The 22,472-nt window shown below is 46.2% G+C and overlaps 1 protein-coding gene across 3 annotated transcripts in view; it reads left to right on the top strand.

The window, feature by feature from the left end:
* The window catches only part of fat2 (FAT atypical cadherin 2), a 30,519-nt gene extending 8,048 nt beyond the window's left edge, over positions 1 to 22,471 (top strand). The window contains exons 3-28 of one of the 3 annotated variants that reach the window (XM_028460167.1): positions 864 to 1,175; positions 3,527 to 3,585; positions 4,187 to 4,495; positions 4,918 to 5,125; positions 5,898 to 6,037; positions 6,129 to 6,191; positions 6,931 to 7,143; positions 7,376 to 7,586; positions 7,655 to 11,313; positions 14,460 to 14,850; positions 15,128 to 15,324; positions 15,399 to 15,552; positions 15,621 to 15,854; positions 15,927 to 16,316; positions 16,461 to 16,666; positions 17,368 to 17,505; positions 17,587 to 17,730; positions 17,799 to 18,000; positions 18,090 to 18,716; positions 18,786 to 18,983; positions 19,043 to 19,200; positions 19,285 to 19,723; positions 19,825 to 19,952; positions 20,427 to 20,572; positions 20,686 to 20,930; positions 21,007 to 22,471. In XM_028460167.1, coding sequence (XP_028315968.1) covers positions 864 to 1,175; positions 3,527 to 3,585; positions 4,187 to 4,495; positions 4,918 to 5,125; positions 5,898 to 6,037; positions 6,129 to 6,191; positions 6,931 to 7,143; positions 7,376 to 7,586; positions 7,655 to 11,313; positions 14,460 to 14,850; positions 15,128 to 15,324; positions 15,399 to 15,552; positions 15,621 to 15,854; positions 15,927 to 16,316; positions 16,461 to 16,666; positions 17,368 to 17,505; positions 17,587 to 17,730; positions 17,799 to 18,000; positions 18,090 to 18,716; positions 18,786 to 18,983; positions 19,043 to 19,200; positions 19,285 to 19,723; positions 19,825 to 19,952; positions 20,427 to 20,572; positions 20,686 to 20,930; positions 21,007 to 21,476 — 9,641 coding nt within the window. In that variant the 3' untranslated portion in view covers positions 21,477 to 22,471. Of the gene's footprint in view, positions 1 to 863; positions 1,176 to 3,526; positions 3,586 to 4,186; positions 4,496 to 4,917; positions 5,126 to 5,897; positions 6,038 to 6,128; positions 6,192 to 6,930; positions 7,144 to 7,375; positions 7,587 to 7,654; positions 11,314 to 14,459; positions 14,851 to 15,127; positions 15,325 to 15,398; positions 15,553 to 15,620; positions 15,855 to 15,926; positions 16,317 to 16,460; positions 16,667 to 17,367; positions 17,731 to 17,798; positions 18,001 to 18,078; positions 18,717 to 18,785; positions 18,984 to 19,042; positions 19,201 to 19,284; positions 19,724 to 19,824; positions 19,953 to 20,426; positions 20,573 to 20,685; positions 20,931 to 21,006 lie in introns of those variants that run through there. The other 2 variants (XM_028460166.1, XM_028460165.1) reach the window with 2 other exon arrangements.
* The last annotated feature ends 1 nt before the right edge of the window (position 22,472 follows it).

Genomic DNA, 22,472 nt, shown 5'->3' with positions numbered 1-22,472 from the left:
GGGGGAGGTTTCATGGAGGTGAGCTGTTCTGCCTGCAGCGTGAGGAGCTGCATTCCTGCAACAGATAAAACCAGGAAGCCGCTCAGCTCTCTAAGGCTTTAGGAGTCCTGAGGTGCTCTGAGTCAAGCAGGAAGCTCCTCAAACAGCTGCTCAGCTTTAGCTAAAGAAAGACAAACCAAAGCAGCTCCTGAAGGACTTTATACAGATCTCTGAACGTACACACATCCTGTACTACAGTCCTGACTCCCCTTCATTTCACTGAAGGTTCAAAGATACATGTTACATCTTACCTCTTCCCTGCTAAACAATGCTAACCACTGACTAATTACTCACCAGTGCTAACCGTTCACTGACTAACTACTACCAACCACTAACACTAACTGCTAACCAATGCTATACACTGACAATAACTACTAACCAATGCTAACCAACTCTAAACACTGACTAAAAACTAACCAATTCTAAACACTAACAATACCTACTAACCAATGCTAATCATTGAAACCAACAGCTAACCAATGCTAAGCACTGATACTAACTGCTAACCAATGCTAACCACCAACACTAACTGCTAACCAATGCTAACCACTAAGTGCTAACTAATACTAATCACTGACATGAACTTTTAACCAATACTAATCACTTAGTGCTAACTATTGCTAACCCGCTGATTCTAACTGTCAACCAATGCTAATCACTAAATGCTAACCAATGCTAACCACTAACACTAACTGATAACAAATGTATGTCCTACATCATTAAAAGCCCTGCTGATGGACAAGCTAACCCTAAATTAATCAATGGATGAACTAATCCTAGCCTGAATGGACTCACTCACTTGTCTGTTCTGTGTCTCTGATCAGGGGTCATTCGTACGTTGGAGACGTTGGACCGTGAACTTGTCCCTCACTACTGGCTCTCCGTCTGTGTCTCTGACCTGGGGACAAAGCCTCTGCTGTCCTGGACACACGTCTTCCTTGAGGTCCTGGACGTGAACGATAACGTCCCGCAGTTTTCCCAGCCGCTCTACTTCGGGTCTGTCTCAGAGGAGCAGGACAGTGTCCCTTCTTTGCTCCAGCTGCAGGCCTCTGACAAGGACACGTCCTCCGAGGGACGACTGTCCTTCCACATCCACCATAGTCATCGTTCCCAGTTCACTGTGGAGCCAAAGACGGGTGAGTGAACAAACCACAGAACAGATAACTAGAGCACAGATAGGCTGTTGTGTCCTCGCCTACAGTTGAGGCACTGGACACTGGTCGAACCTTCATTTTATGAGAAAATCAAGATTTAATTTTTTTATTTTTCAAATACTTTAGTTGGAGTGATAAAAAAAGAACTCCATGCTTCAAAGTATCGGAGGTTTTAAAACGTCCTGTTTTAGTGCAGAGCAGCGTCTGTGTTTGTGTCAAATCCACAGCTGATTCAAACTCTTGTTATTGGTTTGGACCAATAAACTGCAGGTTGAAGACAAACACATGGCTACTGAAGCATCTATTCTGATTATAAGAAACAAACACATGCTCATGACAAAGTTCTATATTTTCTGTCACTCCTTTCAGAAAGTGAAACCCATCTATGATATAGACTCCGGACACATAGAGTGAAATATTTCAAGTCTTTATTTTTAAAATGTTTGATGATGAAGCCGACGGATCCCAGAGCGGTTAAACAGGAAATATCCGGATGGATACTAAACTAGTCATTGGGCTGGCCTTCCCGACAGGCAACATTTTTTAAAAAAAACAATGATTTAAAAAGGTATAATAAGCTTGAAACACACCCTTTACAATCACTGTACATGTTTTCTTTTAAATGAATATTAATATAAAAAATCTGTAACTATACCTGCTAATCTTCTGCCCATATTTATTCTAATTTTATTTGAATTCTTGTTCTATTCTTTACAATTCTATTGTGTTGTTTGCACATTGTGTTCTTTGGTTTTAAGATTTGTGTTATTGACGAGTAAAACCAAACAGGAAAGCAGAAATGTCTTTGTACTTTAATATTTTATTTTAACTTTTGATTGCACTGTTTTGCATTGCTTTTGGATTTTGCACCATTTTTGTTATTGTTCCCTAGAAACATTTGCGCTATACCTGTAGGTGTTATATTGTATTATAGTGCATTATTCTAAATGCTTGGATTTTTTTCAATGGTATGTTGTGTCGCGGAATTGTATCATTTTGTTTTGATATTTAAAATAAATAATAATGTGTACACACTGTGTATAGACTTGCCTAGGGCACAAATGACCTAAAGTCAGGTCATACTCAACCGTCCCATGATGCATTAGGAGCTGAATGTAAAATGGACCTGTGACCAGCTTCAAACTAAGAATCAAACATTCCCTTCTCAAAATAAAAAAGATTTATTTTTGTCTTCCATTAGTTTCTTCTTTTTTTTTTAACCCTTTTGAAAATAAGAGTTAACAGGAAGTTTAGTCAGTAACACAATGGAGGGTCTCTGAAAATCTCTGAAATGTTGGCATGAAATGTGTTTTCCACAAGTTTTATGGATCAAATGAGCACATGTTGATATTCTACTTGGTCACTTTCTCACTTCAAATGTTTTCAGAACTTTCAAAGTAAAGGTGGAGAATCAACAGAGATATTTAGCCTCAGTGTGATTCAGGTTTTTAATGCTGTAGGTTCCAAATGCATCTTGGGAAATTTGGAAGTATACTTCAGTGGGAACACTCAGCATTCTAACCATACTAAAAGTATATAGTAGACAGTACGTACTTACTGAGTTTCTAGTGTGTGGTACGGAGTGTGAACACAGCCATTAACTTTAATGGAATTGTTTCTATTACGCAGCAGTTACTCATCCAGTAGAAATCTGGAGCAATTGTTTCGATCCAACCTTTAATGTGTGGCAGTAAAACGTGACAAAATGTTATTTCCCACAAGATTTTCAGTGTGTGTGTGTGTGTGCGTGCGTGCGCGTGCGTGTTAAAACCATCCCAGTGAGGCGTGTCATTGAGCTCAGATCTGAACATGTCGCTGAGAAACTGGATCAGAGTTCACTGGAAATCCTCAGACAAGTGTTTACTACAACAACCAGCACTCGGTAGTTAGTCAGTCAGTAGTTAGTCAGTTAGTAGTTAGTCAGTTAGTAGTTAGTCAGTTAGTAATAGTTCAAGTCTGAGTGGTTTATTTGTTTTGCTGTTAGTGTTAAACTCAGTTTAAAATCAGTTTTACTTAAGACTTTGATCGGCCATGACAACACGCCTGCACTCGCCCCTGAGTGTGTGTGAGTGTGTGTGTGTGTGTGTGGGAAAACTCACGATAGTTTGACACTAATGACTAAATACACAGTGGGTGTTGTTACCGCCCAACAGGGGGTTTGTTACACAAACAGTTTGTGTGTTTGCTCAGTTGTGTTATTGCTGCTGCTGAGGCACTAAACAAGTCGTAACACACGTGTGTTTGTAAAGGAATCAACAACTAATACTGTGTGTGTGTTTGTGTGTGTGTGTGTGTGTGTGTGTGTGTGTGTGTGTGTGTGTGTGTGTTCACAGGTGTTTTAGGCACTAAGGCCGCTTTGGATCGTGAGGATAAACCTGAACACACTCTTGAGGTGAAGCATTTGTTTCCTTTTCTAAAACAGGAAATGGTTTCATCTGTTGGTAACATTGACGTTTATTTATATTAAGATGGTTCATTATTATAACACTAATATTACCTTACCCTTTAAAGCAAGTGTTCTCAACCTTAGGGTTAGGACTCCATTTGGGGTCGCAGAACACTGGGAGGGGGTCACCAGAAGTCTTTGAGTAGCTAAGACTATTTTCTGAAAAATTTTGCACATTATAATGCATTTTTTGCTACATTATTCCCATTTCTGACACTTCATCAATCATATTTCAATGCCTTTTCTGCAAATTTTTTCCACTTTAAAGACATTTTTGGCACTTATAAATCCTTTCCACCACTTTTCCCAAATTAGTTGCATATGTTGAGTCATTATTGTCACTTGAATCTCTTTTCACCATATTTTATGCTTATTTTTGCCAATTTGACTACATCACGTCAAGACAATTACTTGCCAAATCAAAATAATTGTTCCTACTTTTTAAATGACATTACCCCAACCCTACCCTCCTCCCAATTTCTCTCTTTAAAGCCAATATTAAGTACTTTGAACCCTGTAGCCAACCTGTTGCGTTTTGCTGTTCCAGGTCGTTGTGTCTGATAATGGTTCTCCGCCTCTTCGCTCCACGGCCACTGTCATCATCCGTGTCCTAGACATCAACGACAACAAACCAAAATTTACTGACAAACTCTTTCACGTGAAGCTGCTGGAGCAGTCGCAGCATGCTGGGCCGCAGGAGGTGTGCAGGATGGTTGCCCGTGATGAGGACGATGGTGTGAACGCGGCAGTGAAGTACAAACTACAGGATGGAGATGGACAGTTCGAGATCGACGCGCTGACAGGCGTGGTGACGTCACACGGAGAGTTCCATGCCGGAAATTACACAATCCTCACTGTACGTTACCGACATCACAGAGATATCAAATGAGAAACAACGCTATCTAGTGTTTATGTGGTGTAACTTCAGCAACGCAGACAGAAAAACTGTACAAAATAAATCCCAGTGCGTCAGTTTGATAAACTTCACCCAAATTCATGAAATATTGAAGTGTTCCCATGGTTACACAAAGCTTCATGCTTTGTAAAGTCTATGACGTTTTTATATATTTTATATAATGTTAACATAAACTGCATAATTCTTTAAAAAGTTTTTAATCCTTTGTCGCAGTGACATCAAACAATCTCCACAGCCTTGTCATCCTCTAGTGTTAGTGTGGTGTAACTACGTCAAAACAGACATCGACGTACATGTCCTGCAAAGTTCACAAAGTTTCTTCTTCCCTTCATCACACAGTAAGTTTTCTTCATTGGTTTCAGGTTAGAGCCACAGACGGGGGCCGTCCGTCACGTTCCTCGACGGCTCGGCTTGATGTCCAGTGGATCGACCGGCCACTGCCGAGCCCAGAGCCCATCACGTTTGCGGATCCACTCTTTACGTTTGCTGTCATGGAAACAGAGCCTGTCACTCACATGGTGGGGATTATTTCCACGGAGACGCACCGACAAAGATGGTTTCACATCGTTGGTGAGTCCAAGAGAGTTTAAAGGGCAAAAATCCAGGAGACAAACTACAGGTCAATGGCATGGTACTAATTAAAAACCCGCAAAATGACCTTATGAACCAGAAATTAGTCTGTTAATGAACCAGTACTTGGTCTGTTAATGAATAAGGGTGTAAGAAAAAATTGATTCTGCGATATATCGCAATATTTTACCACGTGATAATCGTATCGATCAAAAAAATGTCCAAATTAATTCTTTTAATCATGTTTTTTAACGAGAAACATTAGTTTGCACTAACATGTGCATAGCACATAAACACCTGGTTACTAGGTGTCAGTTAAACTACCTCACTTTATTTTCATCACACATACTGGGCACTTTTATAGATGCATGTGGTTAATTATAAAAAAAAAAGAATTTAAGAACTTAACAGAATCAGAATTGGTTGTAAAAACAAAATGTAAATTGACCGTTTGATAAACACACCACTTGTTTTTGATATTGGTGCTTGGATTACAGTTAGTTACTATTAACTTGTTCTCACAAGTTTAAAATAAATGAAATATATATTGTATTTCATATTACTGTGTACTTGTAAAGGTGAAATTTGTAATGATTGATAACCTAATTTATCACGATGTACAGTATATCGTATTGATTAGGATTGGGATATATCGTATTGTGACATGCAAACTGTGAATCGTAACGTATTGTCAGATTCATGGCAATGCACACCCCTATTAATGAACCAGTAGCCTGTTAATGAAGCAGTAATTCAATGGATCCTTTGTCAGACGGGGATGCAGACAGAGACTTTGACATCGGGCGTGAATCAGGAACTCTGTCCATCGCTCGACGACTGAACGCCACTCGGCACAACAACTACACCCTGACAGTGCTCGTCAGTGATGGATACCACAGCGCCACCACACAGGTCAGAAGTCAGCACACACATCAGGATACAGTGTTATTATACACTGAGGAAGGATGATTGTCCTTACTTTGTCCTCTCCACCTCTCCTCAGGCCTACATCCGAGTGCTTGACATGAACGAACATCGGCCCGTTTTCCTGAAGACGCTGTACCAGGTAATGATGAAGATGATTCAATTCAACTTTATTTATATAGTGCTAATTAGAACAGTAGTCATCTCGTAGCATTTGTCGCAAAATATGAAATAAATAATGAAAAACAACCAACAATTCCACATGAGCAGCATCAACAAAGGTGGAGAGGAACGACTCCCTTCGAACAGGAAGAAATGTGTTAGAACCAGGCTCAGAGGTGGCGAACGTCTTCCCTGACTGGTTGGGATGGTGGACAGAAAGAGGAGAACAGAACAAGAACATCAGAGACTAGTTATACTGGGAGCCACAGATCAGGAACTGCCAACTCCAGCGTGCTAAACTATGTGCGAGTGGAATTAGTATGGGACTTGAACATCAGTGTAAATAGTGTGTAAGCGGTGTGGTGGGAATGTTACAGAGGTCAGAGGTCTCTACTTTGTCTGTGTGGAGAGCATCTGTTAGAGGACTACGTGTAGATGGAATGAGGGCGTGGTCGGTCGAATGAGAGGGGTCAGAAGGCGGAGATGAGGCTGCACGTTAACCACAACCGTGCCAGTCTGGGCATCACCCGGATTGTGATTGAATGTGATGTTAGTGTTCTACTCGACAATTTAAGTTTTTACTTTCTATCTTTAGGTTTAGGGCTGTGTCTCTAGTGGTTAGCTTAACGCTTTTATATGATATAAGTTTTTTCCAATAAGTAGGTTTGATATAAAGTCAGATGTTGATGATGATGATTGTGTTGATGATGATCATGTAGGTCCAGGTTCCTGAGGACGCTCCTCCCTGGTCCAACATCCTTCAGGTCTCGGCTACGGACGCAGATGTCCACAGTCAGATGTTGTTCTCTATCCACAGTAGCATCCATCCTAACAGCAGCGCATCCTTCCAGCTCCACCCTCGCAGCGGAGTCCTGGTTCTGACCCAGAAACTGGACTACGAGGAGGCAACCTCACACACACTCATCATTATGGTACAATGGATGAATAATTAATGAATAATGGATGGAAGATGGATGGATGAATGTTGGATGATGGATAGTTGAATTGATGAATGATGGATGACAGATAAATGATGGATGGATGATGATTAATGATGGATCAATGATACTGTTAGATGGATAGATTGAAAGATGAATAGATTGAAAGATGAATAGTTGGATGATAGATTGATGGATGATGACAGATGGATAAATGTGGTTCCAGGTGAGGGATCAGAAGATCCCTGTGAAGAGGAACTTTGCTAAGGTGGAGGTTCAGGTGGAGGACTGTAACGACCACAGCCCCGCCTTCCTAAGCTCTCGCTACGATGCCAACGTCTCCAACCTGGCAACCCCGGGGACCCCCGTAATCAGAGTTACGGCCCTGGACAAAGACCAAGGCAGCAACGCCCACATTAAATACACGCTGCACTCAGGTGAAACCAAACACACACACACACACATGCACACGCACACACAAACTGACGTCTTCTCTGTTCTTCAGGTAACATCGACGGTGTGTTCTCCATTGACCCTGAGCTCGGCTCCATTGTGGTTGCTAAGCAACTGGACCTGCAGCCTCTGGACCGCTTCCACCTCACGGTGACGGCGTCCGATCATGGCTTCCCCCAGCTCAGCGACATCTGTTCTGTCCACGTACATGTCCAAACCTCCGACCGAACGCCACCCGCCTTCCCTTCAGAGGAATACCTGACAGAAATCAGTGAATCAAGTGGCGTTGGCACGTCGGTGCTCTCAGTTTCTGTCTCCAGCCCTGCTGCAGTGCATTATGGGATAGAGAGTGGCGACCCACTGGGCACGTTTTACATCAACCCTTACACTGGGCTGATTTCCACACTCAAGCTCCTTGATTATGAGCAGCAGAAATCCTACAAGCTGAAAGTGGCAGCAACGTCCACGGCGGGCGTCTGGTCTCGGACCCTGGTCCACATCTACGTGAAAGATGAGAATGACAACGAGCCGATGTTCCATCAGGGGGCGTACACGGGGTACATTAGTGAGGCGGCTCCTGAGAACAGCATGGTGATGTGGCAGAGAAACACACCGCTGGTCGTCCAGGCCTCGGATGCGGATCAAGACTCCAACTCTGTCCTGACGTATCAGATCCTTGAGGCCGACGCTCTGAAGGTCTTCAAGATCGACTCCAACACTGGTTCCCTCTCTCTGGTGTCACTTGTAGATTTTGAAACCAAACCTGAGTACCATTTTACAGTGCAGGTGAAGGACTCGGGCGTACCATCGCTTTATGCTGCAGAACCCGCCAAGGTCACCGTTCAAGTCCTGGATCTGAATGATTGCCCCCCAAAGTTCTCCATGCCCGTCTACGAGCCATCGGTCCTTCTCCCGTCAGTCCAAAACGCTGAGGTGGTGCGTGTAATGGCCCATGATGCAGACTCTGCAATATCGTATGATATTGTGGAGGGAAACGTGCACAATGCCTTCTCTATCCACCCTGACAGCGGTCTGATCACAGTCAGCAATCACTCTGAGTTCAGGTCTTCCTACAAGCTGACGGTCACTGCCTCGGATGGCCTGTACACAGCCTCAGCCACTGTCAGAGTGAACACCTCTAATCTGACCATGAGCGATCTCACCTTTGAGCAGGAAGTGTACTCAGCCAGAGTCCCTGAGAACCTGCAGACTGTCCAAACTCTGGCTGTGCTCAAAGTCAGAGGATGCTATTTGAACGAACCTCTTGTGTATTCAATCATCAATCCAGCAGGAAGGTTCTCCATCTCTCCAACATCTGGCGTTTTGAAAAGCACCAGTTTACCATTCGATCGTGAAGAGCAGAATGTTCACAACTTGGTGGTGAAGGTCGAGGACATGAGAGAGCCGTCCAGAACCGCCACGGTCCAGGTCAAAGTCTTTATTGAGGATGTCAATGACAACCCACCACAGTTTGTAAATCTGCCATATTCAGTGATGATTGCTGAGGACTCAGAGCCAGGAGATGTTCTGTTCCAGGTTAGTGCTGAGGACAAGGATCTGGAAGAAAACGGATCCATTATCTACTCATTGGAGGAGGACTTTCACCTTTTCAGAGTTGATCCTCGTTTAGGTGATGTTTCCCTTCAGAAACCTCTGGATTTTGAATCCCTGAACAAATATGTGCTGACTGTGTCAGCAACGGACGAAGGCAAGCCCAAACACAGAATCCAGGCTCAGCTCAGTCTTCAAGTCAGGAATCGAACCAATCCGATTTTCCAGACTTTACTCTATCCTCTGAAGGTCCCTGAAAACACACCTCCCTTCACCACCATCCTGCACGTCCAGGCCAGGAACCCTGAGGGTTACCGGCTCATCTACAGCCTCCAGGAGGAAAATGCCTCCAAAAACTTTCAGCTTGATTTCAAAACTGGCGTATTGTCTGTTGTTGAACCAATGGACTACGAGAGCCAAACTCTACACAGTTTGACAGTCAGGGCCACAGACTCTGTGACTGGAGTGTTCTCAGAGGCCTCAGTGGAAATAGAGGTGGAGGATGTGAATGATAATGCCCCAGTCTTCTCTCAGCTGACCTACAGCACCAACATCTCAGAAGGTCTGCCCGTTAGCACGTCAGTGTTTCAGCTTTCTGCCTCAGACAAGGACTCTGGGAGGAACAAAGATGTGACCTTTCAGATAGTTGGAAACAATGAGGGCTACTTTGGGATTGACCCTTTGACAGGAATTTTATTCACCCAGCAGGTGTTGGACTATGAGAGCAGGAAGGACTTTATTCTGAAAGTCAAAGCAGTGGATAATGGGTCTGTTCCTCTCAGTGCCGAGGCCCTTGTCTCTGTGAATGTTACTGATGTCAATGATAACCCCCCAGACTTCCTCAGCCCAAAGTATGAAGCTACACTCGATGAACTGGCGAACTGTGGTCACATAGTAATCAAGATCCAAGCCTCGGACCCCGATACCAGTGACCAGAATGACCTCCGCTACAAAATCCTCTCAGGCAATGAGGACCGCTACTTCCACATCAACCAGTCCTCAGGGATTATCTCCTTCTCCAACGTGTGTAGGAGGAACCTGGACCCTCACTATAACCTGACAGTGGCTGTGACTGACGGCGTGTTTCAGAGAACTGCACCCGTTAACATTGACATGATAAACAGCAACCGACACAGCCCTCACTTCAAGCAGAGCGTCTATGAGGCTGAGCTTGCCGAAAACGCAAAGGCAGGAACACCTGTGATACGCGTGGCTGCCATCGACCCTGACGATGGGCTGTACGGCAACGTAGACTACACCATCATCAACAAGCTGGCGAAGGAGAAGTTTGAAATCCACAAAGATGGACAGATCATCACTACTCAGTCGCTAGACCGGGAGAATACCACACAAAGAGTCGTCGCCATTAAAGTAATGGCCAAGGACGGGGGAGGAAGGGTGGCCTTCTGCACTGTCAAAATCATCCTCACCGATGAGAATGATAATGAGCCACAGTTCAAAGCCTCGGAGTACCAGGTTTCTATCCAGTCCACGGTGAACAAGGGCACGCCTGTCATCCAAATTGTGGCCTATGACGCAGACGATGGCAAAAATGCAGATGTCTCCTACATGGTGGACAAAGCCTCTGAGATCATAGAGGACATCATCGAGATCAACTTGTCCTCTGGCGTTGTGAGCGTTAATAAAAGTCTTGTTGGCATGGAGAACAGAATCCTCAATTTTAACGTCAAAGCTCGGGACGGGAGCCTCCCGTTTAACAACGCCACCGTCCCTGTCCAGCTGACAGTCGTTCCTCCTGAGGTTCCTCTGCCCAAGTTCTCAGAGCCGCTCTACACTTTCTCAGCTGCCGAGGACCTTCCCGTGGGGGCAGAGATTGGCTCAGTGCGGGCGAACGCAGACACGCCGGTCATCTACAGGCTGGTGAATGGGAACACAGTGGAGAGCAACAAGGACAAAGTGTTCAGTTTGGACAAAGAGAGCGGCACATTGCTGCTGCAGAAGAATATCGACCACGAGAGCACCAGGCGCTACGAGATAGACGTTATTGCACAGGGGAACCACAATGGGACCGAGGTGACATCCCTGGTGTCCGTCAGGATTCAGGTTCGGGACGTGAACGACAACCAGCCAGTGTTTGATGCCAGTCCGTACCGAGCCTTCCTGGCAGAGAACTTGCCGGCTGGGACGACGGTCATCCAGGTGAGTCCCATCAGGTCCTTGTTAGGTTCTTCCCACAGTGTGTGTATAATCTGTACTTTCACATGTGTTGTGGCGCGGTGTGTTACAGCAGTGAAACATTACTTTTATCAGGGTTGTCACTGACTCTTTAAATCATTATTTTTACCAGTCTTTGTTCAGATTTATTCACCTTTAGAGTCCAGTTAAGACCATCAGAATCACTGCATTATAAAGAGATCAGAAATTTAAAGCTTCAGCTTTTTTCAATGTAAGGAATCATGGCTCTGCTGTATTGGATTGTGTGTTACTGACCCAAAGAAACTCAACATATGAAAAACAACCTAAAGAAAAAACAACTGATTCGTCTAAAGAGAATCTTAGACGTCTTCCAGTGCCATTTACTAAGTAACTAACACCAAGTCTTTATCTGAACAATAAGAGCATCAATTGAACACCCTGGTCCCTCACACACAGGAAATTACCACACAGGATTTTTATGATTTATACTCACTGATAACGTCATTTTTTTCATATCTTATTGTTTAATTGTTCAGAGTTATTGTTTATTCAATCGTTTTCACACTTTATAGTTTTTTTAATCTTTTTATCTTCTTTTTCTTCTCTCTCATTGTTTTGTTTTTTGTTTGATTGTGACACCAGCTTTAACTCACACTTTTATTTCTTACTCTTTGTCTGTTCTTACTGATGGCGTTAGTTAGCCCTGTCAGCACTTTCTGTTGTCCCATAAAAATGTTTATACCGATACACCCACGCTTTTATTTCCTCAACTACAATTCCACTGAGGAATTTTAATCCGTGTTGGTCGAAGTTTGGCAGATAGTGAACAGTTTGGTTATGTGTAAACTAAACATGTTTACACTTCCTTTGAATAATCAAAGTCACATGACAAGACCATATGTTAGCTTAATGCTAACCTATAATAGGAAATCACATTGACAGGCTAAGGGAGTTAGCATCACGTGTATCAGCACCTTCACCCTTACTGTACCAGTGGTTGTAACCTCACAGAGTGCTGAGTCAGCATTAATATGTTCACTAAATAAACAACTTACAACAACTGCTGACTCTGAGGCAGCCCCAAAGAACCTTAAAACATCACATGAATAAAACCTCACCTCACCCATGGGAGGTGCCATTACCTGATAGCAGAGGTGGAGACTCGAGTTACATGACTTGGACTCAAGCCACAAATTTAATGACTTTAGACTCGACTTGACAAAATAACGAAGGACTTGCAACTCGACTTATCATAATAATAGTAATACATTGGATTTTATATAGCGCTTTATCATAGACACTCTACAGAATTAAGACATTATTCTTTCACTCCATACTTTTATTGTAGCCACAGCTGCCCTGGGGCAAACTGACAGAAGCGAGGCTGCCATGGTGCGCCATCGGCCCCTCCGACCACCACCAACACTCACACAATACATTCATGCTGTGGATGAAGTGTCTTGCCCAAGGACACAATGACAGATACCACTGGGGCGACTGTCCCCCACTGTGACACCTGGAATTCTCAGTGGTCTCCCATCCAACTACTAACTAGGCCCAGACCTGCTTAGCTTCTGACACCCAATTTCCACTGGATGCGGCTCCACTACGTTACGTCATCGCCGCTTCACCGGAGCTGATAGGTTTCCACTTTATTCTATGTGTTAATTTCCACCGGGTCCGCTGCGGTGCATGTCTACTCCTTCCCAGGTACAGTAGTCCGGTGCCCTGCGCCAGATATACGCAGGGCTTCTATTTCTGGCGGACACCGGAGCACGACACATCAATCAGCACAGAGCAAATGAAGCTAAACAGGAAATTAAGCATGTACTCCGCAATAAAATATCGGGTTACTTTTCAAAATAAAACACTTCAGACTATATTTCAAGTAAATACATCACCAAAAGTCATAATGTGCAAAAACAAATTCACATCCACTATATTGATTCCTCTCATACTGTAACTCACTGTAAACTGCATCAACTTTGATTTAGTTCATGTTTTACTGGTGCAGTTTTATCTCTTCTCTGTTGGCTGTTGATAAAAAATGTGTCTATGACAAATCCAGAGAGTCCAACCTTCTTGTTCTCCTTCGTTAAGAACACTGACCTGTTTATCTGTTTATTGGTGCGTTTATAACACATACATTTAACTGCGTTCTCATGCGATTATATAAATATCGTGAGAACTCCTCTGTCTCGTGACGTCACAGTCGTTCAACCGGAGCGCACCGCGGCGCACCAAAACGCAACCGGTGTGGATTACCGGACGGCGGACAGCGGTGAAAAACTGGATCGGTGCCGTGGCGCAGCGGAGACGTATCCAGTGGAAACCCCGGGTGAGATCTAACTAGATTGGGCAATGACAGGCTGGTATGGCCACAAACTTAGACTTAAACCTGTAAACAAATGACTCCTTCCTTCCTGCCCTTCCATGAAATAGGATTTTATAAAAATGCCTCTGCTGGACGGCACTCTGCCATCCAACATTGATAGACAAGTCTACCTTTAAACAAACTAGCAGCCAATCAGGAAGCAGCTCAAAACATCAAGCTAGGCAGAGATGTGCTGCACTAGCAAAGAATTCAAAGAGGGATGTCCTTTGGATTTAATGATTATACTATCATTAATGATTGATTTGGAAAAAAAATTATCTAGTTCTACTTCCCAGTATGATTATTGTTTGTTTGGTTAACAGAGGAACTTTTTAAATCTAAAAAGATGCTGGATTGATTAGTTTATAAAAGCATTATGTCAGATTAAATCACTATTAGTTGAGAAATATGTACTCTGTTCAAGTAATTCATTGTTTATATCAGTTAGATAAACTTGTTCTGTAAAATTGCACTAGCTGTGGTACTTTATGTACTTTCTACTTGTTAAGACGTAAATTAAAGTTAAGGACTTATGACGTGTCTTGGACTTGAATGGCCTTGACTCAAGACTTGACTTGGACTTGATTGTCGTGACTTGGGACTTGACTCGGGGCTTGAGTGACGACTTGAGACTTACTTGAGACTCTAGAAACAGTGACTTGTTCCCACCTCTGCCTGATAGGTCAGAGCGTCAAAAGTTACCAACTGATTACAATCAATAGCATATGTAGATTCTATTGGACATCAGGTATAAATAATGCTATGCTGACCTCAGGTGACAGCCAACGACCCAGACTCCGACACCAATGGTCTAGTCACCTACAGCCTGGAGTCCTTTCCTGACATGTCTGACATCACTGAGGTGTTCACCATCGACGGGGAGACGGGCTGGATCACTACGGCACGGGAGACCGACTGCGAGACCATCCGGGTGTTCAGGTTGAATGTGGTGGCCACCGACCATGGTGGCGAGCTAAAGCTGTCCTCCACCGTCATGGTGGAGGTGATGATCATGGACGAGAATGACAACCCACCGATCTTCTCCGAGGAAGTTTACCGTGGCTCGGTGCATGAGAACAGCTTGCCGCTGGAGCCCATCGTCACCATGACAACCACAGATAGAGACGTGATGCTGGAGAACCGGTTGGTGACGTGTTACATCACAGGTGTGTGAGTTTGAATTTGTTAGTGTCCAATTATTATTATTATTATGTTTACTCATACATTAGCCAAAAGGCTCATTCTTCTGCAGTCCTTTGACAAAAACGAACCTGAATACATACAAACATCAATAACAGGTAATAATAGGAGACAGAGACGTACACACAGGACAGTCAAAGCATAGTGTTAGAACACCAACAGTCAGTATTGTCTGAGACACACAGAGAGGACAGAGACAGAAAGAGTAGAGTATGTTTTAAGGTTCTTTCGGCTTGTCCACAGATGGAGACGCACTGGGACAGTTTGCAGTAGTGCAGCTGGAGGACGAGTGGGGACTGATCCTAAAGGACAGTTTGGACAGAGAGAGACGAGAGAAATATGAACTGAGGGTGACGGCCACCGATGGCAAGTTTGAGTCTTCGGTCCGTGTAAATGTCCAAGTGTTGGACGTCAACGACAACAGTCCACAGTGTGAGCAGGTGAGGGACACACTCATTCTTTGAAGACGCCTCAATGTGTGTTTAAGAGTCCCAACAGTGTCCTTCTGTCTTAGCTGGTTAACACAGAGGATGTGGTGGAGAATTCTCCTCCAAACATCTTCTTGCTCCAAGTCTCGGCCTCGGATCCTGACACAGGGACTAACGGAGAGATCTCCTACACGCTGCATGGACCAGACAGAGACAAGTTCCGACTGGATCAAAGGACAGGTAGGAAGAAAATTAAGAAAAAGCAGGAGAAGTATGTGACAGAATAGAAAGAGTGTCTTTGTCCGCAGGTAAGCTCTTCACGTCGGCGCAGTTGGACCGTGAGAAGGACGAGGAGTTTCGGCTTGTTGCCAAGGCGACAGATGGGGGCGGGCGTTCCTGCCAGGCCGACATCGTGCTGAGGGTTCAGGACGAGAACGACAACCCACCGAGGTTCTCCTCTGACAGCTACCATGTCACCGTGTTCGACAACACCACCATACGCACGCCGGTTGCAGTGCTGTTCGCCAAAGATCCGGACACAGGTGTGCATCCACGGACAGGTGAGGAGCTGCGATTGGGTGCAAAAGATGCTGACCACTGACCTCTGACTTTAGGTATCAACTCGGAGGTCAGGTACTCCCTGCTGGAAGGAGAACCGGGGTTCTTCTCCTTGGAACAGTTCACAGGTGTTCTTCGGTTGGAGCGACCTCTGACCACTGAGGTCCCGCCCAGCTTTGATCTAAAGGTCAAGGCCTCCGACCGTGGACTTCCTCATCACTTGACCTCTGTAGCCACGGTGACAGTGGAGGTAATCTCATTAGAGGACTACCAGCCGGTGTTCCTGAGGGAGGAGGTCTCTGTGGAGCTCTCCGAGTCCTCAGCACCAGGATCAGAAGTGTTTCACCTGAGGGAGATAACCAATCAAAGACAAGAGGAGGAGCCTGTTCACTACAGCATCCTATCAGGAAATGAAGAGCAGCGATTCCTGTTAGAGCCTCAGACAGGTGAGTGTGTGTAATGCAGACATCTTTACTATGGTGACATGTTGCTATGGTAATGCCAGGACATTGTAAAAGCTGAGATTGTTGGAGGCCAATGTTGTCACGTGTAGTTTAATGTCAATCACAGACATCTTCTGTTCACTTCAGGTTTGCTGACTCTGTCCTCATTGTTGGACTTTGAGCTGACTCAGCAGTACTCTCTCTGTGTGGAGGGAAGCCACAGGAAGTCCTCTGACATCATCACGCTTCTCATTAACGTGACGGACGTCAATGACAACAAACCTACGTTTGAGCAGAATGACTACAGAGCAGAAGTTCCTGAGGACTCCAAACCTGACAGCCTGGTCCTGAAGGTACACACACGCACACACTTCTGGCTTCTTTATTCACAGTGTTCTCTTTAATGTAGTTGTACAGAACTTAATGGCTGGTTCAGGCTGTGGAGGTTTTCTTCCTCAGCTTTCAGACACTGCATGCAGTCCCTCTGTCCAGGTACAGGAGTAATGAAGAACATCAGGTTCTTGTTGTCCCGAGGGACATTTAGCTCCACAGCTAAAGCTATTCTTAAAGTATCTGATGCAGTCTGAAACGGGGATAGAAAGCTTCTGCTCCAGGAGCTCCACAGAGTTGTCCATCATGGTGTCAGGGGGATCGTACTTGTGACTGAGGGTCCAGTCTACATCCTAGTGTAGATCAGATGTGTCCTTGGTTGAAGACACAGAAGGTGGGAGACCTGCAGCCCCGCCTTCTCTGCATCAGTATCAGTGGAGGGTTTCCATTAAAAGCAGGAAGAGAACCTGCTGAACCTCTGTGGCTCCTTCAGCAGGATCATGTCCTGGACTTTGACCAAAGCATTCCTAGTTTGGTTTCCAGTGATGGTCATGAACCAGCAGGTGTCACTGTCCAAGTTCATTGTCCTGGTTAGTCTCTATTGTCCAGGAGAGGAAAGAGGACAACAGACAGAGAGGGCGATTTCTCTGAAGGTTTCCCAAGCACTCTGAGGACAGTTTTTGTGATGATGTCTACTCACACACTGTCGTCTGGTTCTCTGCAGGTCACAGCGTTGGATGCTGACAGTGCAGCTAACGGCCTGCTCAGATACTCCATCGTCGGTGGAGACCCTCAGCAGATGTTCTCCATCGATCCCAGAAGCGGAGACATCAGAGTGAGACAGGAGCTGAACCGAGAGGAGGTGAGTTGGACAGACAGGCACACGCACAAGCACCCGCACATGCACACGCACACACACACAGAATGTCTCTCTCACCCTCAGGTGCAGCACTTCGCTCTGACGGTCTTGGCTGCCGATGAAGGCCATCCTTCTCTGTCTTCTGCTGTTTACGTCACCATCACAGTCGCCGACGTCAACGACAACCCACCGACCTTCTTCAGAGTCCACCACAGTCTGCTGCTGCAGGTAAGACCAGGACCAGTTTCTGAGAAGCACAGCGAGCATGATTCAAAAGTGTGAACTTCTCGCTGCAGGAGGACGAGGCAGTCGGCTCAGCTCTGCTCCGATTGATCGTGACAGACAAGGACACACCCCCTAACGGTCCCCCCTTTTCCTTCACCATTGTCAGTGGCAACGAGGACAAACGTTTCCACGTGGACCAGGGTGGTCTGCTGTCTCTGTCCGCACCGCTACGGAGCAATGTGAGGGTTCTCCCGCCGCTGAAGGTCCAGGTGGGTCCACCCTGAGATGTGATTGTCACAATGCTGATTTATTCCTGTGAATGACAGTTAAATGAGTCCTCTGTGTCTTCAGGTGACGGACAGTGGACGCCCCCCCCCTCTCGTCCCTCTGTGTAATCAGTATTAGCATCTCGCAGCCAAGCCGGTTTCCTCCATCTGTCCTTCCTCTGGACATCTTCATCACATCCTCTGGTGGTCCGTTTGATGGTCGGTTCCTCGGAAGACTGCAGGGGTCCGACCAGGACCCAGAGGATATTCTGTCCTACGAGCTACAGTCCCAGAGTCCAACAGGGACCAGGTTTTCTGTATTCCAGGCCAATGGGCAGGTCTTGGCTGATGAGGACCTACAAGAGGGAACCTACATCCTGAATGTCAGTGTGAGTGACAGGAGGTTCAGCACAAAGACCCAGGTCAGAGTGCAGGTCTGGGAGGCCCGGCAGGAGGTTCTGGACTCTGGACTCACTCTGCAGATAAAGTCCACCACAGCTCAGGAGTTCCTGAGAGAACATTGGAAGGGCCTGCAGCGCATCCTGAGTCAGAACCTGGACCTTCCTCGCCTGGACCTACATCTCGTCAGCCTGCAGCCGTTGCAGGACCAAGAGAACCAGGAGGGCCAGAACCCGGAGGAACAGAACCAGGACCTGGAGGTTCTGGTGGTCTTCAGGCCTCAGAGTGGACTGTTCAGACGTCTGCCCATCAACAGACTACCAGGTAATGGTTTGTGTGTCAGCTGACTCCTGGTCTCACCTGTCTCAACGGTCTTCCTGTGTCCTCCTGCAGCCATCCTCTCAGACGTGGAGGACACTCTTGGTCTCAGCGTCCTCCATCTCACTCACAGTGTCTGTGTTGGACCCGACTGTTCTCATCCAGGATGTGTAAACTCAGTTCGACTGTCGCAGACTTTCAGTACCTTCAGCACCGACAGGATGACGTACATCACCCCAAGACACCGCTGGGAGCGCGTCTGTCCCTGCAACGGTACGTATGTCTGTAAGTCTGTCCCTACAACGGTATTCTAATTGGTCTGCGGTCCTAAGGTTCCTCTCTGAGGTTCGATGGCTCGTCCTACCTGAGGTTCTTTCACATGATGGACGGGGAAAGGGAGGACTTCAGCTTGTCTTTCAGCTTTAGGACAGTAAGGGACGAAGGAGTCCTCGTGTCCACCAGAGGAAGAACTGATTGGGGCCGAGTGCAGGTTTGTACTGGCTGTTTGTGTGTTCTGCCTGTGTGCCCTCCTCCGCTCCCTTCTGATTGGCTAATGTGTGTCTTCTACTCTCAGCTGATTGGTGGAAAGCTGTTCTTCCGCTTCAGGTGTGGAAGCTCCGCCCCAAAATTGCTGACAGTGCGCTCTGATTCGTTGTCTGATGGCCGCTGGCACAGCGTTCTGCTGGAGGTCGGCTCCGCCTTCCTCAGCCTGACCCTGGATGGGCTAAACCCCACCACGATCGCCCTTAATGAGCCCTGTCATGTGACTTGTTCCCATGATGCTCTGCTCTTTGCTGCCGTGGACTCCGCCTACAAAGACCTCCTGAACTTCACTGGTTGCTTAGATGCAATGAAGCTCAATGGGGAGCCAATCAAACCGGGCGTTGACTCTAAGTGGGTGGGGCCTGGCAGCAGGAGGGTGTTTGGAGTGTTTGAGTGCTGCACAGGGGGTCGAGCCTGTGACAGCACCCCCTGTCAGAATGGAGAACAGTGTGTAGAGGACAAGGACGGAGGTGAGAGGATTATTCAGAATATAGAGTTCATTACAGTTTGTGATGATGAATAATGAATTAATATGTGTGTGTGTGTGTGTGTGTGTGTGTGTGCGTCACAGTGCCGCGCTGCAGCTGTGTGGGCCCTCAGTGTGGGCGTTCACACACTGTGTGTTTTCCTGGCGTGTGTCCGACCGGCTTCAACTGTAGAGAATCTGAAGGCTCCGCCCACTGCGACCCGCTGCCTCAGGTGAGAACTCCTCCTCACCCGTTCTGTAGTGACAAGATGAGATGAGCGTTGCTGGGTGATGTTTATTATCATCATGAATCACTGAAGCCTGAAAGAACTTTCACACTGTCATCAAGCTTCATTCATTACTGTCAGATTTACTGAGGAATACCAGTGCAAACCAGTATAACTAGTATAAACCAGTAAAACCCAGTGCAAACCAGTATAACTAGTATAAACCAGTAAAACCCAGTGCAAACCAGTATAACTAGTTTAAACCAGTTTACAGACTGGGGGGCTGGACAATCCTTCTCTGTGTCTAAATCCATCATTAGGTCAAGCTTTACTGCTGAAACTGGGGTCTGTGTTAACTGACAACCAGCTCACACTCAGTCACCAGTTAACATGATCACCAGCCGCATTAGAACACCAGCATCATGCAAAGCTAATGCTAACTACTCAGAACTCACTAAGGTAGCGGGGCTTGTCCCTCAGGTGTCTCCAACCATCGGATACGTGGAGATCGTTGAGATCTGTGGCGGCGTCCTCGGGCTGCTCTTCCTGGTCGGCGTCTTTGTATGTGTCAGGAAACGATATGTTCAGCAGAAGAAGAAACCAGCGTGTGTTCAGGACTCCAACGGGTAAGAACCAGCAGGATACATGAGGTTCACTTGTCCTGGTCTAGGATGATCAAGGAGCCTGAAACATAACGGAAGTGTCCTAGTCCTTCAGGTCTTTCTGTCTCTGTTCTCAGATACTCCCAGTCCTTCCCAGATAAAGGAACCAAAGTGGACTCGGTGGAAATGAACCTGCTTGCACACACAGACGAACACACTCCCTTCAGGTCTCTGCGTCCCCGCGCTCACAGCCCGTCCTCCGGGGGGCATTCTAAGGTTCCATGTCCTGTGGTCTGCAGCGTCGCTCCTAACCTTCCTCACAGACCTCCGTCCGTCTCTGACACAGACTCCATCAGGAAGAGCCTCCACATGGACTACGAAGGTACCAGAGACGGCTTCCTTTATACAGAAGGTCAGACCGATGTCTAATCCCTTCCTCTCTGTCCCCCTGTCCTCAGTGTATCCAGCTGATCCTGATTACTATGGCCGTCCATCGGTCCAGGACTTCCCTCACTTTGACATCGTGGAGGACACTCTGTCCAACAATTCTGTGGACTCTCGGCGGAACTCTCGTTTCGGAGGTTTTCCGTTCCCTCTGGATCGCTGCGACCGTCGTGCCCCTCTGCCACCGTGCTATAGCAACCAGAACCTGGACCACTTCTTGGACCGGGACGGACAGCCGCTGTCTCGCCCACAGCGTCCCGAGGCTGAGCGAGGCTACGGCAGTGAGGACAGCAGAGACGTTAGGCGCAACAAGAGACTCAGTCTGCGGCTCAGCGTTCCAGCGCCATCCTATGCTGAGCCTCAGGCCCCACCCCCTCGCTTTAGTCAGGCTCCGCCTCCTCGCTGTAAAGACTCGGCCCTTTGCAGCTTTGAGGAGTCGAGTCAGCAGAGCGACTACGGCAGCTGTGAGGAAGTGATGTTTTAATCCAACGAGTGTTACTTATGAACACAAAGTTTCTGTTCCTTGTGTGTCCACGGGGGGGGGGGGGGCGTACACACTCACTGACCAGCAGGTGGCAGCAGAGACCACTGATGACTGTCCAATCAGAAGCAACCTCTGACAGTAACAAAACATTAAACAACTGCAGTTTCACTTTCTGTGGCTCAAAGTTGCAGCAGCAGAAACTCTGAACATTGGCTAACATGTTAATGAGTGCTAATGGGGCGTTTTGGAAGGACTAGAAGTGATGGAAACCATAAAGCTGCTGTTCCTCGTGTGTCTACTGCCCCCTAGTGGATACACGGGGGTCTCATTTACAGTAACAGCAGCAGACACCACTGATGACTATCCAATCAGAAGCAACCACTCACCATAGCTGAACAGAACAAATGCCGTTTCACTTCCTGTGTGGTTCAAAGTCGCAGGAGCAGAAACTCTGAATGCCCGAGCACTAAATGTGCGTTTAAGAAGGATTTGAAGTGATGGAAACCACAGAGCTGCAGCTTCCCATGGACAGGCTGTTGGTTTCAGTGTGCACACAGCAGTGTTGTAGATGTGCTGACGTAATGATACGTTCACTGACTTTAATGGTACATGACAATCAGGCGTTTACTGACCTGAGTTTAAACCCATGAAGTGGTGCAGGTTCCCACATTTCAATGTAATCCGTTCACTGACCCAAGTATTACATTGAATGATGCGTTCACTGACCCAAGTGTTACATGTAAATGAGTGGTTCACTGACCCAAGTGTTACATTGAATGATGCGTTCACTGACCCAAGTGTTAAATGTAAATGTGTGTCCACTGACATTTTCTTTTCAGATCGAGTGATGTACAATTGTTGTTGTGTAGATGTTGTGCAGACAGGTGTGTGTGTGTGCGTGTGTGTAAAGCTTTATTTTTGTATCAGTGTGTGTGTTTGTTCGGCAGCCGTCCTTAATGTTGTAATAAATGTGAAGATGATTCTCCATCATCATCC

Source organism: Gouania willdenowi, chromosome 10 (assembly GCF_900634775.1).
Source record: "Gouania willdenowi chromosome 10, fGouWil2.1, whole genome shotgun sequence".
Lineage (NCBI taxonomy): Eukaryota > Metazoa > Chordata > Actinopteri > Blenniiformes > Gobiesocidae > Gouania > Gouania willdenowi.
The sequence above is the reverse complement of the archived record's forward strand: the minus strand, read 5'-3'. Positions and strand labels throughout refer to the sequence as shown.